Source organism: Myxocyprinus asiaticus, chromosome 42 (genome assembly GCF_019703515.2).
Source record: "Myxocyprinus asiaticus isolate MX2 ecotype Aquarium Trade chromosome 42, UBuf_Myxa_2, whole genome shotgun sequence".
NCBI lineage: Eukaryota > Metazoa > Chordata > Actinopteri > Cypriniformes > Catostomidae > Myxocyprinus > Myxocyprinus asiaticus.
In genome coordinates, this window is record NC_059385.1 from 34,324,449 (window position 1) to 34,336,699 (window position 12,251).

A 12,251-nucleotide genomic window follows, 5' to 3' on the forward strand; every position below is an offset into this window, starting at 1 on the left:
TCGGTCTGTCACCATCTTTTCAGCCCTTGGACCGACCTCTCGTTTCTACGAGCAGGTGTTCCCCTAGAACTGGTCTCCAGGTGCGTCGTGGTCACGACAGACTCCTCCAAAACGGGCTGGGGCGCTGTTGGCAACGGGCATGCAGCTGCCGGCCTCTGGACGGGTCCGCGGCTGCGTTGGCACATCAACTGCCTCGAGTTACTGGCAATTCTGCTTGCACTGCGGAGGTTCCGGCCGTTGATCCAGGGCAAGCACATGCTAGTTCGGACAGACAGCACGGCAGTGGTAGCATATGTCATCCACCAAGGCAGTCTGCGCTCCCACTGTATGTCACAACTCGCCCGCCGTCTCCTCCAACGGAGTCAGCAGCACCTCAAGTCGCTGCAAGCCACTCACATCCCGGGCAACATTAACACTTCGGCGGATGCGCAATCACAACAGGTTACCCTCAAGGGAGAGTGGAGACTCCACCTTCAGGTGGTCCAGCTGATTTGGAGTCGATTCAACAGGCACAGGTGCACCTGTACGCCTCCCAAGAATCCTCCCCACTGCCCGCTCTGGTATGCCCTGACCGAGGCCTTCCTCTGCATAGATGCACTGGCACACAGCTGGTCCCCTGGCATTCGCAAATATGTTTTTTCCCCCAGTGAGCCTGCTTGCACAGACCCTGTGCAAGATTAGGGAGGACGAGGAGAAGGTCGTCCTGGTAAGCACCCTACTGGCCTGCCCAGACGTGGTGCTCGGACCTCTCGCGACAGCTCCCCCTGGGCAAATTCTTCTGAGGAAGGACCTTCTTTCTCAGGGAAGGGGCACCATCCAGCACCCGCCCCCAGACCTCTGGAATCTCCATGTCTGCCCCCTGGACGGGACGCGGAAGACCTAAGCTGTCTCCCACCTGCGATGGTAGACATGTTCACTCAGGCTAGGGCTCCCTCTACGAGGCGCCTGTATGCCTTTAAGTGCCGTCTGTTCGTTAAGTGGTGTTCTTCCCATCGGGAAGACCCCCAGAGATGTGCAGTCAGATCAGTGCCTTCCTTCCTGCAAGAGAGGTTGGAAGGGAGGCTGTCCCCTTCCACCTTGAAGGTGTACGTTGCTGCCATACCAGCACACCACGACGCAGTCGACGGTAAGTCCTTAGGGAAGCATGATCTGATCATCAGGTTCCTAAGAGGTGCCAGGAGGCTGAATCCCTCCAGGCCGCGCCTCGTTCCCTCATCGGACCTCTGTTGTTTTTCAGGGTCTACAGAGAGCCCCCTTTTAGCTTTGCAGTCAGCCGAGCTTAAGGCACTCTCCTTGAAGACTGCCCTCCTGACTGCGCTCACTTCCATCAAGAGGGTAGGTGACCTGCAAGCGTTCTCTGTCAGCGAAACGTGCCTGGAGTTCGGTCCGGGCTATTCTCACATGATCCTGAGACCCTGACCGGGCTATGTGCCCAAGGTTCCCACCACTCCTTTTAGGGACCAGGTGGTGAACCTGCAAGCGCTGCCCCAGGAGGAGGCAGACCCAGCCCTGTCGTTGCTGTGTCCAGTGTGCACTTTACGCATCTATTTGTGTTGCACACAGAGCTTTAGAGTCTCTGAGCAGCTCTTTGTCTGCTTTGGTGCACAGCGGAAAGGAAGCGCTGTCTCCAAGCAGAGGATCGCCCACTGGCTCATTGATGCCATAACTATGGCATATCTTGCCCAAAACATGCCGCCCCCGGTAGGGCTACGAGCCCATTCTACCCGTGGTGTAGCAGCTTCTTGGGCCCTGGCCAGAGGTGCCTCTCTAACAGACATTTGCAGAGCAGCGGGCTGGGCAACACCCAACACCTTTGCAAGGTTTTACAACCTCCGGGTGGAACCAGTTTCATCCCAGGTAGTGGCATGCAACACAAGCGGATAAGCCCGGGATAGCCAGCCGGGTGTATCGCTTGCACATAGCGCCTTCCACCTCCTTTTGAGCTGAAGATGTGCGCTGTTAATTCCCAGTAGTGTTCACAAAAGTTGTTTCCTGGTTGACTTCCTCCGAGCCCTGTGGCAGTCGAGTTTTCGGAGAGACTCGCTACCGGCCCAGTACACACGCTAACTAAGAGCCCGGTTCTGGGGAAGGTGCTCCGCATGTGGCGGTTCCCTGTAAGGCTAACCCCATGCGATCTATATCTTCCGCTAATTCATTTCCCTGCTGGCAAACTGCGTCTTCCTTGGGCAAAGCCCCTCTGCCCCAGTCTCCATGTTGTAGTAACTCCTCCCCCATTGGGCAGGATCTACCTTGAAGGCTCTCCACATGGTTGAAAGACCATGTGATGTATTCTTCCACTTAAATATCCCCCCCTCTCTTGGGGTGAGGTATGGTCTCCGTGGTGTCCTCCCCTTGGGAGGGACACCCCCCGACTAGACCTGGCGGCCCAGTCGGATAATCCCCCTTCTTTTTTAGGGAGTGGAAAAAGAGAAGGGGAAAGAGGCCATGACTGGGTTAAGCCTGTCTCTATCTCTGGGTAGTCGACTTGTCCCCAAAAAGGGCCGTTCAACACTCATAGCTGTGTTGGGGGAGGTTATGTGTCGACCTGGTGTGCTGGCTATGAGGCACACAGCAAGTCTGCCCATCACACACCGCCAGTTCACCTAACACAGTTCAGCCTTGTGGCGTTTTGTATAGGGACCCCTAGTGTCACTACATCGACACCAACGTCGAGTGAGTGACAGATAGGGAACGTCATGGTTACTGGTGTAACCTCCGTTCCCTGATGGAGGGAACGAGACGTTGGTCCCTCCTGCCACAATGCTGAACTACCCGCTGAAATGGCCGGACCTTATATCGGCTCCTCAGCGTAAAACCTGAATCAGTGGTTGCATACCAGCTCCTTTTATACCCGTATGTTCAGGGGAGTGGCATGCAAATACCACTCACCAATTTTCATTGGCCTTTTATCAAAGACCAGCGGTGTCTCAGGCTCCCAAGAGTGACCCCTAGTGTCACTACATCGACACCAACGTCTCGTTCTCTCCATCAGGGAACGGAGGTCACACCAGTAACCATGACGTTACTGTGACAACTGTGTTAACTCGCTTACAAACAGTACCTCTTTGTTGCTGTTTGGATTAATATTTTGGCATTTCATTATTAACACATTGGTTGACCAGGGTTCTCCATTTATTATATAGGTGAGCAATGGCTGCCTCATGCTCCCTCTGTTCATGCCCAATGGATCTTATGGATGGCCATATCCAATCTCCTACCTGTCTAGGCATTGAACACCTCAGAGAGGCCTTAGTAGATCCCCGCCCTGAGTGTAGTTTAATGCCTTTGAAGGGGACTTGCTAAATTGGACCCCGATTTTCAGAATATTCCGACCAGGACCACAACTCAACAGACTAGCAGTAAGTGTTCAGCTAGGACCTTAAAAAAAAAAAAAAAAAACGGACCTCCTGTGCTACTTTAGCTCACCAAGTGGCTGAGCTTACAAACACAATTCAGGGCATTCAAGCCTTATTGGCGGCCGAGGGGACGAGAGTGTGTACATCTGCCTCTCCCTTGCAAGCCGGTGTCCATTTTTTCCAGGGAGGAGCTGGACACTGTGTCCTTAGCAGCCTCTGACTCATTGGTTACAGCTAAGCAGGACCATTATCCCTTTTTGGATGACACACCATCTTCACATTCCCAGTCTCAGCATTCCCATAGTGATGACGGCTCAGACTTCCGCGGTACTGGACCTTCAGTAGAGTTTTCACTGCAAGATGCGCTTAAGATGGCACTTGCCAGGCTGAATTTGGATCCACCTTCTCCTGTGTTGGGCCCTTCGAACCTCTTGCACCATCCAGTCTCCCGGTTAGAGGATTTCCTAATGCCAAGCTGTCCTGATTTTCTGCCTTTCGATCAGTTCCCTCATCCAGGCCTGATTGTGTGGCATGTACGCTAGTGGCAATGGCTAAAGCCCAGGAAAAGGGCCTTGGTAATATGCCTCCAGCAGATCCATATATATCATCCTTGGTGGTGTCTCCAGATGAGGCACTTAGACAAAATCTCTGCTGCCACAACCCAGAATACAGTGACTCGTGACTTTGCTGGATTCATCTTCCACTATGTTTTAACTGTCTCTGTCACTCGGACTACGAGAATGACTACAGAGACTGACCAAGACATGGATTGAAATGGATATGGCTTCCTACATGTCATCGGTCAGACTGACGTGTGACAAAATCAATGCGAGTTTCTCGATATGGTGCGTGAGCGCACAACCCTTCCACTATGTTTTAACTGTCTCTGGCAGTCTTCCACTATTCACAGAACCATGGTTACACCAGTAACCAACATATTCATGACTGAATTTAGAGTTTGAATATGGGTACATACAGTTGTTGAAAATGGCCCTGTTTATTTGTTTTTTTTTCCAGTGAAACTTGCCTTATTGAGTACCTGGTCTAAGTGCTCAAGGTGTAAAGGGCACCTCTATAGAGTGTGTAGAAATTTGGACAATTTCTTAACACTTTTAACCTTTGAATGGGTAACTTTCAGTGCTGACTGTTTTCACTGTTTGTTTTGTGTGAGGACCATGTAATTCTTATGGCCTGTGTACGATTTTTCATGTGTTCTGAGAATTTTATGTAATTCTATGGGGGTGAGTGTAACAGGTATGGAAAGTATAGTTATCATACAAACATTTCATATGTAGAATTACACAAAATTTTCAAATGTATACCTGATGTGCCTGTTTGTATATGTGTGTGTCTTCTCCTTTAATTTTCTGACTGCAATGTGTAAATCTCAATTTCCTGTCTTGGCTCCTCCTCTTCCTTTTTGGCATTGTGTCTGTATGGGAGAGGTAAGCTCTAATCTAATTTCATCTTTGCTTTAAAAATCACTTTATATATATATATATATATATATATATATATATATATATATATATATATATATATATTAATTCATGTTTATGTCATGTTATTTTCCCTATATGTTTGATTATTTTCATGTTTTGACTTGTTTAAAGTTATATTTTGTTTTCTGTCTCTTTAGTAAACTTAGAACACAAACTGATCACATTACACATGAATTTTATTTCACATGGTCACCAACGTTCAGAATATTTTCTGGATGTGGCGACTTATCCACACTCAGGAAAATACACACCCCTTTTAAACATCTGTCAACCACAAACCAACGGTCAACCACACCTTAACTGACTGACACACCCACCCATCAATCATTCCTGTCTCATCCATCAATCAAATTTTGACATTTGGTGCCAGATATAACTACTTGTGTTACTCTGCTACTAAATATGTATACTTGCGATGGTAGCACTTTATAATGAGGTGAATTTTTTTGGAGAAATAAAAAAGTAGAATAAATGCAAATTAAAGTCTCTTAAAAGAGGAAAAAAAATGACACATTGTTTTTGATTTGCAAAAAATAGTTTGACTTACTACATGAAATTACTCAAATATGCACTAGGATATTAGTAGTATAAGAATATTAACGATTTGGATGTTGTTGTAGTTAATAATGTCGGGTCAGTTTGACCTGGTGAGGTCTACAGTGGAACTTGATTGTCAGGACCAAGGAAGGGTTAAAGTGTTACCATGTTAATGATTCTCATTGTCTAATTCAGATCAGGGTGCGTGGTTATTGGCATTCGAGAACTGCAGAGGAATATCCCAGTCCCCCATCAACATAGACACTCATAAGGTTATCTATGATCCCAGACTAACCTCAATTAAACTGGAGGGGTATGACCTTTCAGGCTCTCCCGCTATCGCCCTCATCAACAATGGACACACATGTAAGTCAGACAGCTAAACAAGCGATTGGCCATTGTATGTTGATTTTGATAACAGATATGTGAAATGCATACTATGGTCTGTATGTTCTTCTATCAGTGCAGTTGAGTCTGCCAAACAGCATGCATATTGTGAGAGGATTCGATCATGTTTATGTCGCAGCTCAGCTGCACTTCCACTGGGGAACTAAAGAGGTCCCGGGTTCAGAGCACACCATAGATAACATCCATTTCCCTGCCGAGGTGAGCGGAGATAAGGGAAGCATGGTGTCTCTACAGACATGATCAGTGTTCAACAATAAGTATTTCTTGTTTTGTTTTTTGTAGAAGTTCAGATGTACACATGCCATGCCAATATTATCCACTATCGTGACTAGGGTTGGGAACTGAGAACCGGTTCTAGTTCAGAACCGGTTCCATCCTTTAAAAAATACCGGAATCGTATGATCTTCATGACTTTCGGTTCTGTTAATGGTTCTCCAGTGTGCAATTTTCCGCCAATGTGGCTGGAACACCATCCTCAAATACTCTGACAGTGTTTCCAGCAGCCCATCTCTGCAGCAGTGCTGCCCTTTACTGACTCTACAGAATAAAAAGCACCAGTGTTTTTAATTCCCAATCGAACGCGTCTCTAGTTGGCTCGTTTTACAGCACGAAACATATGCACTTCCAGTACAGTTCAATTCCCAAAATAATTATTCAAAGGAGCCAGTTCTTTTGAATCTACAGCGTGAAACATACAGCGCTTCCAGTATACAAGTAATCTTATAATGATGTGCAAGTAATGAATGTCCAACTCTAAATTAAATAAGAACTGTTGAAGTCTCACAAGCCTGAAGTACAACATTAGACTAAACACAGTCTAAACTGTCTCTGGAACTGTTACTGTTTATTTAATGATGACCTGTGTTAAATCAAGCAGGGCAGTTACTGACTGGTTGTGTATATGACAATGTATAATTAAAGATACACAAGTTTTGTTTTAATAAGTGGAATTTTATAAAATAGTAAATTAATTAATGAAATATGCCATCACATTTCGTGTTGGTTTAGATTTCTTTATTTAAAATAAAGTAAGGCTCTGTTATTGGATTGTAGTTATGTCTCTAAAAAAGTCTGCAAACACACCTTTTACAAGAACTGTATTAAATGTATTTCTGATTTGTTATATCTTCTCTGTACAAATCTGAAATGATCTCATTTTTTGGTAACAGACAGCAGAGGGTAGAAAATGCAATAAGAATTGCATTTCTGTTTTTTTTTTTTCTTTGGATTTTCTCCCCTTTTCTCCCAAATTTGGAATGCCCAATTCGCTCTAAGTCCTTGTGGTGGCGTAGTGACGCCTCAATCCGTGTGGCGGAGGACGAATCTCAGTTGCATCTTAGATGGTGATCCGCGCATCTTATCACATGGCTTGTTGAGCGCGTTACCGCGGAGACCTAGCATGTGTGGAGGCTTCACGCTATTCTCCGCGGTATCCACGCACAACTCACCATGCGCCCCACCGAGAGCGAGAACCACATTATAGCGACCACGAGGAGGTGTGACTCTACCCGCCCTAGCAACCGGGCCGATTGGTTGCTTAGGAAGCCTGACTGGAGTCACTCAGCATGCATTTCTCATTTTTAAATAATTCTTAAAAAAACAATACTAAAAGAATTGCTGGAATCGTTACTGGAATCATTAAGGAACCGGAATCGTTTAGTGGAATCTGAACCGGAATCGTAAAATTCCTTATGATTCCCAACCCTAAATATGATATGTATTTTGATACACGTCACGATTCAATATATCGAGAGCACAGGGATTAAAAACTAAATGTTTTTCGTTCCGGTTCAGAAGTTCTGCAGCCTCCTTTCCAAAAGGTTACCGGTTAGAACAAAATAAAAGAATGGTTAATAACATTGTTTTTAAAATGACAGTACTCTGTGCTAATGTGTGGGTGAAATACCAACTGTAGTGTTGCCAGATCTCGCAAGAGAAACAAGCAACATGGTCTGGAAAAACAAGCCCAAAATAAGCCACTTGCCACACCAAAATAAGCAAAAATAAGCAATTATTTTTTTCCTGTGTGGTAGATTTATCGGTATAGAAATCATAACAAGCAGTTAATTAACAGTTAAGTATAATTTATTTACAGATTTGCTTCTCAGTCAAAACCCAGCAGCATCAGTTCTGCATTAGTGCAACACATCTAACAATAATTCAGTAACAACTGAGAAATGTACTTTTTACCTCTAATAATGTTTTCCGTGCCGTGCATGTACAGGTGCATCTCAATAAATTAGAATGTCGTGGAAAAGTTCATTTATTTCAGTAATTCAACTCAAATTGTGAAACTCGTGTATTAAATAAATTCAATGCACACAGACTGAAGTAGTTTAAGTCTTTGGTTCTTTTAATTGTGATGATTTTGGATCACATTTAACAAAAACCCACCAATTCACTATCTCAAAAAATTACAATATGGTGACATGCCAATCAGCTAATCAACTCAAAACACCTGCAAAGGTTTCCTGAGCCTTCAAAATGGTCTCTCAGTTTGGTTCACTAGGCTACACAATCATGGGGAAGACTGCTGATCTGACAGTTGTCCAGAAGACAATCATTGACACCCTTCACAAGGAGGGTAAGCCACAAACATTCATTGCCAAAGAAGCTGGCTGTTCACAGAGTGCTGTATCCAAGCATGTTAACAGAAAGTTGAGTGGAAGGAAAAAGTGTGGAAGAAAAAGATGCACAACCAACCGAGAGAACCGCAGCCTTATGATTGTCAAGCAAAATCGATTCAAGAATTTGGGTGAACTTCACAAGGAATGGACTGAGGCTGGGGTCAAGGCATCAAGAGCCACCACACACAGACATGTCAAGGAATTTGGCTACAGTTGTCGTATTCCTCTTGTTAAGCCACTCCTGAACCACAGACAACGTCAGAGGTGTCTTACCTGGGCTAAGGAGAAGAAGAACTGGACTGTTGCCCAGTGGTCCAAAGTCCTCTTTTCAGATGAGAGCAAGTTTTGTATTTCATTTGGAAACCAAGGTCCTAGAGTCTGGAGGAAGGGTGGAGAAGCTCATAGCCCAAGTTGCTTGAAGTCCAGTGTTAAGTTTCCACAGTCTGTGATGATTTGGGGTGCAATGTCATCTGCTGGTGTTGGTCCATTGTGTTTTTTGAAAAGCAAAGTCACTGCACCCGTTTACCAAGAAATTTTGGAGCACTTCATGCTTCCTTCTGCTGACCAGCTTTTTAAAGATGCTGATTTCATTTTCCAGCAGGATTTGGCACCTGCCCACACTGCCAAAAGCACCAAAAGTTGTTTAAATGACCATGGTGTTGGTGTGCTTGACTGGCCAGCAAACTCACCAGACCTGAACCCCATAGAGAATCTATGGGGTATTGTCAAGAGGAAAATGAGAAACAAGAGACCAAAAAATGCAGATGAGCTGAAGGCCACTGTCAAAGAAACCTGGGCTTCCATACCACCTCAGCAGTGCCACAAACTGATCACCTCCATGCCACGCCGAATTGAGGCAGTAATTAAAGCAAAAGGAGCCCCTACCAAGTATTGAGTACATATACAGTAAATGAACATACTTTCCAGAAGGCCAACAATTCACTAAAAATGTTTTTTTTATTGGTCTTATGATGTATTCTAATTTTTTGAGATAGTGAATTGGTGGGTTTTTGTTAAATGTGAGCCAAAATCATCACAATTAAAAGAACCAAAGACTTAAACTACTTCAGTCTGTGTGCACTGAATTTATTTAATACACAAGTTTCACAATTTGAGTTGAATTACTGAAATAAATGAACTTTTCCACAACATTCTAATTTATTGAGATGCACCTGTATACTGTAGTATTTGTACATAGTTGTTAAAAAGGGCACCTACAACGGGCAATTAGGTAAAGAAATGTGTGATGCAGCAGTTTCCTTCAGGATCCAACCAAAGCACATGTTTAATTTTTATGGGGCAACATGATAATAATGATAATAATAATTTTCTTTATTTATCACGCATTATACATTTGCACATATACAGTGAAATTCTTCTTTTTCACATATCCCAGCTAGGCTGGGGTCAGAGTGCAGGGTCAGCCATGATACGGTGCCCCTGGAGCAGATAGGGTCAAGGGCCTTGCTCAAGGGCCCAACAGTGGCATCTTGGCAGTGCTGGGGCTTGAGCCCCTGACCTTCTGATCAGTAACCCAGAGCCTTAACCGCTGAGCTACCACTGCCCCTAACATGATGTGGTGTAGTTCCAAAAAATTACAGTGACAAACCCTTTGGCCTTTAGTGTCATGAAAAAATGACTGGAACAAAATTTACCAGTTATAACTGGTTACCAGCATTTAAAAATAACGTTTTCACTCCGGAACAATTGAAAATCAGTTTGTTCTGGTTTTCAGTTACGTTCTGCTAAAAATGTCATTCGTTTTCGGTTTTCGTTCCTTGAACCATTTTTAATCCCTGCGAGAGACATTATGATACATACGTCACGATTTGATATGTATTTTGAAATTAAATCAAATCAAATCATGATATCGTGATGTAAGCTTTCAATTCCAAATCATTTGGGTATTTCAGTTATAATGTCCACTTAGCTTGCATACGAAAAAAATCTGGAAGAAATTATTCTGTTACAAATCGTGATTCTTGAGACAAACAATTTTTAGATGAATTTTTAATTTAATTAAAAAAATTAATAATAAATAAAAAATAAAAAAAAACATTTAGCCTATATGCTAATACAATAATAGATAAAAGAAGCCATATTTGTGCCTAATTCCACATGAACAGGCTTTATCCCCGAGAAGTTTCTTTTGTTTAATACTTACGTTTAGTCCTTTAATGCTACAGTCAAATCCTCTGTTGTGATTAAATTTCCTATTATTATGCATAATCCACAGGCTTATTTGTGAGGTGTTGTGGACAATTTTTTTCAAGTGTCATTCTGCAGATTCTGTCTGACACTGCCTTAAGTATTTGCAGTAAAAAAAAAAAGGCTCATCAAACTGTTGGCTGTTGCGCCCCTTTAATATTTATAATCTAACAGCAATGTGTTTTTTTAATGTGTAGCCAGAATCGCTCTGTGACTCCAAGTGCTCCAGTTACATCGAAGGGCATCATTCTGCATCCATGATGCGCATAAGCAGTTTTGTGCTGCTCTGTATTGGAGTCTATCTAGTTTAAACTTTGCATTATTTTATAAGAGGTTACAGTTATATAGCCTTTTTACTTGTTGAATATCTGTTAGTTACGCTGTTAACGAGCTGAGCTTAGCATCTATATATACCTATGAAACGTGTCTGATCAGGGTCACATGGACATTATGCAACCTAATTATATATGGGATCCTTACAAGAAAAGTTCACTCAAAAATAAAATTATCTCATTTATCTCACCCTCATGCCAGACTTTCTTTCTTCTGCAGAACACAAAGAAAGATTTTTAGAAGAATATCACAGCTCTGTAGGTCTAAACAATGCAAGTGAATTGTGACCAAAATTTGAATCTCCAAAAAGCACATAAATGCAGCATAAAAGTAATCCATATGACTTCAGTGGTTTAATCCATGTCTTCTCATGGAATCGAATCGAATTTTGTTTGATTTCGCCACATGCCCAAGTGGCTGCAGTACCCAACAGTTCAGCAAAAGAGGGGCTTCCTTCCTCCCTGGGTCACATACCCGGTGTGCACGGTCGTCACCACGACTACCGTCCACGGGTTTTTCTTGCAGGATTGGCGCTCCAGCGGTGGCCTTTCCGCCCCTGAGCGCCCAGCTGTGGCACACAGCCACCCACGATGTGGCAGTCTCCACGGGTTACGAGGACAGGCCTCTTCCTCCCCCATCCCAGGCTGTTCCGGGGGTAGTCACAAGGAGCCAGGTAAGTGCTTCGATGTCCCTAGACTCAGCACGGCCACGACATGGTGTGACGTTGTCCCCTTAGCCCACCTTGCGCGGAACTTGGACGCGTGGCTCGCGCTTTCCAATCTGTCGTGATGGCTGATCCGGACCGTCCGGCTCGGCTACGTGATTCAGTTCGCCAGGCACCCGCCCAGGTTCAGCGGTACTCACTTCACCTTGGTCAAGAGTGAAAACGCTCCTACCTTGCACGCGGAGATCGCTACCCTCCTACGGAAGGGTGCGATAGAACCTGTCCCTCCAGCCGAGATGAAGAAAGGGTTTTATATTCATTTTACCGAAAAAGGCGGTGGGTTGCGGCCAATCTTGGACCTGCAAGTACTGAACCGGGCCTTACACAGACTCCCGTTCAAGATGCTGATGCAAAAACACATTCTGGCGAGCGTCCGGCATCAAGATTGGTTCGCGGCGGTAGACCTGAAGGATGCGTACTTCCACGTCTCGATCCTTCTTCGACACAGACCCTTCCTGTGGTTTGCATTCGAGGGTCAGGCGTATCAGTAAAAGTCCTCCCTTTCGGCCTGTCCCTGTCTTCACGAAGGTCGCAGAGGCAACACAGCAACGGTAGC

General features: G+C 44.5%; 1 protein-coding gene across 3 annotated transcripts in view; it reads left to right on the plus strand.

Moving 5' to 3' along the window:
- The window catches only part of ca9 (carbonic anhydrase IX), a 332,582-nt gene that overhangs the window by 33,230 nt on the left and 287,101 nt on the right, over positions 1-12,251 (plus strand). For all 3 annotated transcript variants that reach the window (XM_051683336.1, XM_051683337.1, XM_051683335.1), the window contains exons 3-4: positions 5,591-5,761; positions 5,859-6,001. In XM_051683336.1, coding sequence (XP_051539296.1) covers positions 5,591-5,761; positions 5,859-6,001 — 314 coding nt within the window. The remainder of the gene's footprint in view (positions 1-5,590; positions 5,762-5,858; positions 6,002-12,251) is intronic.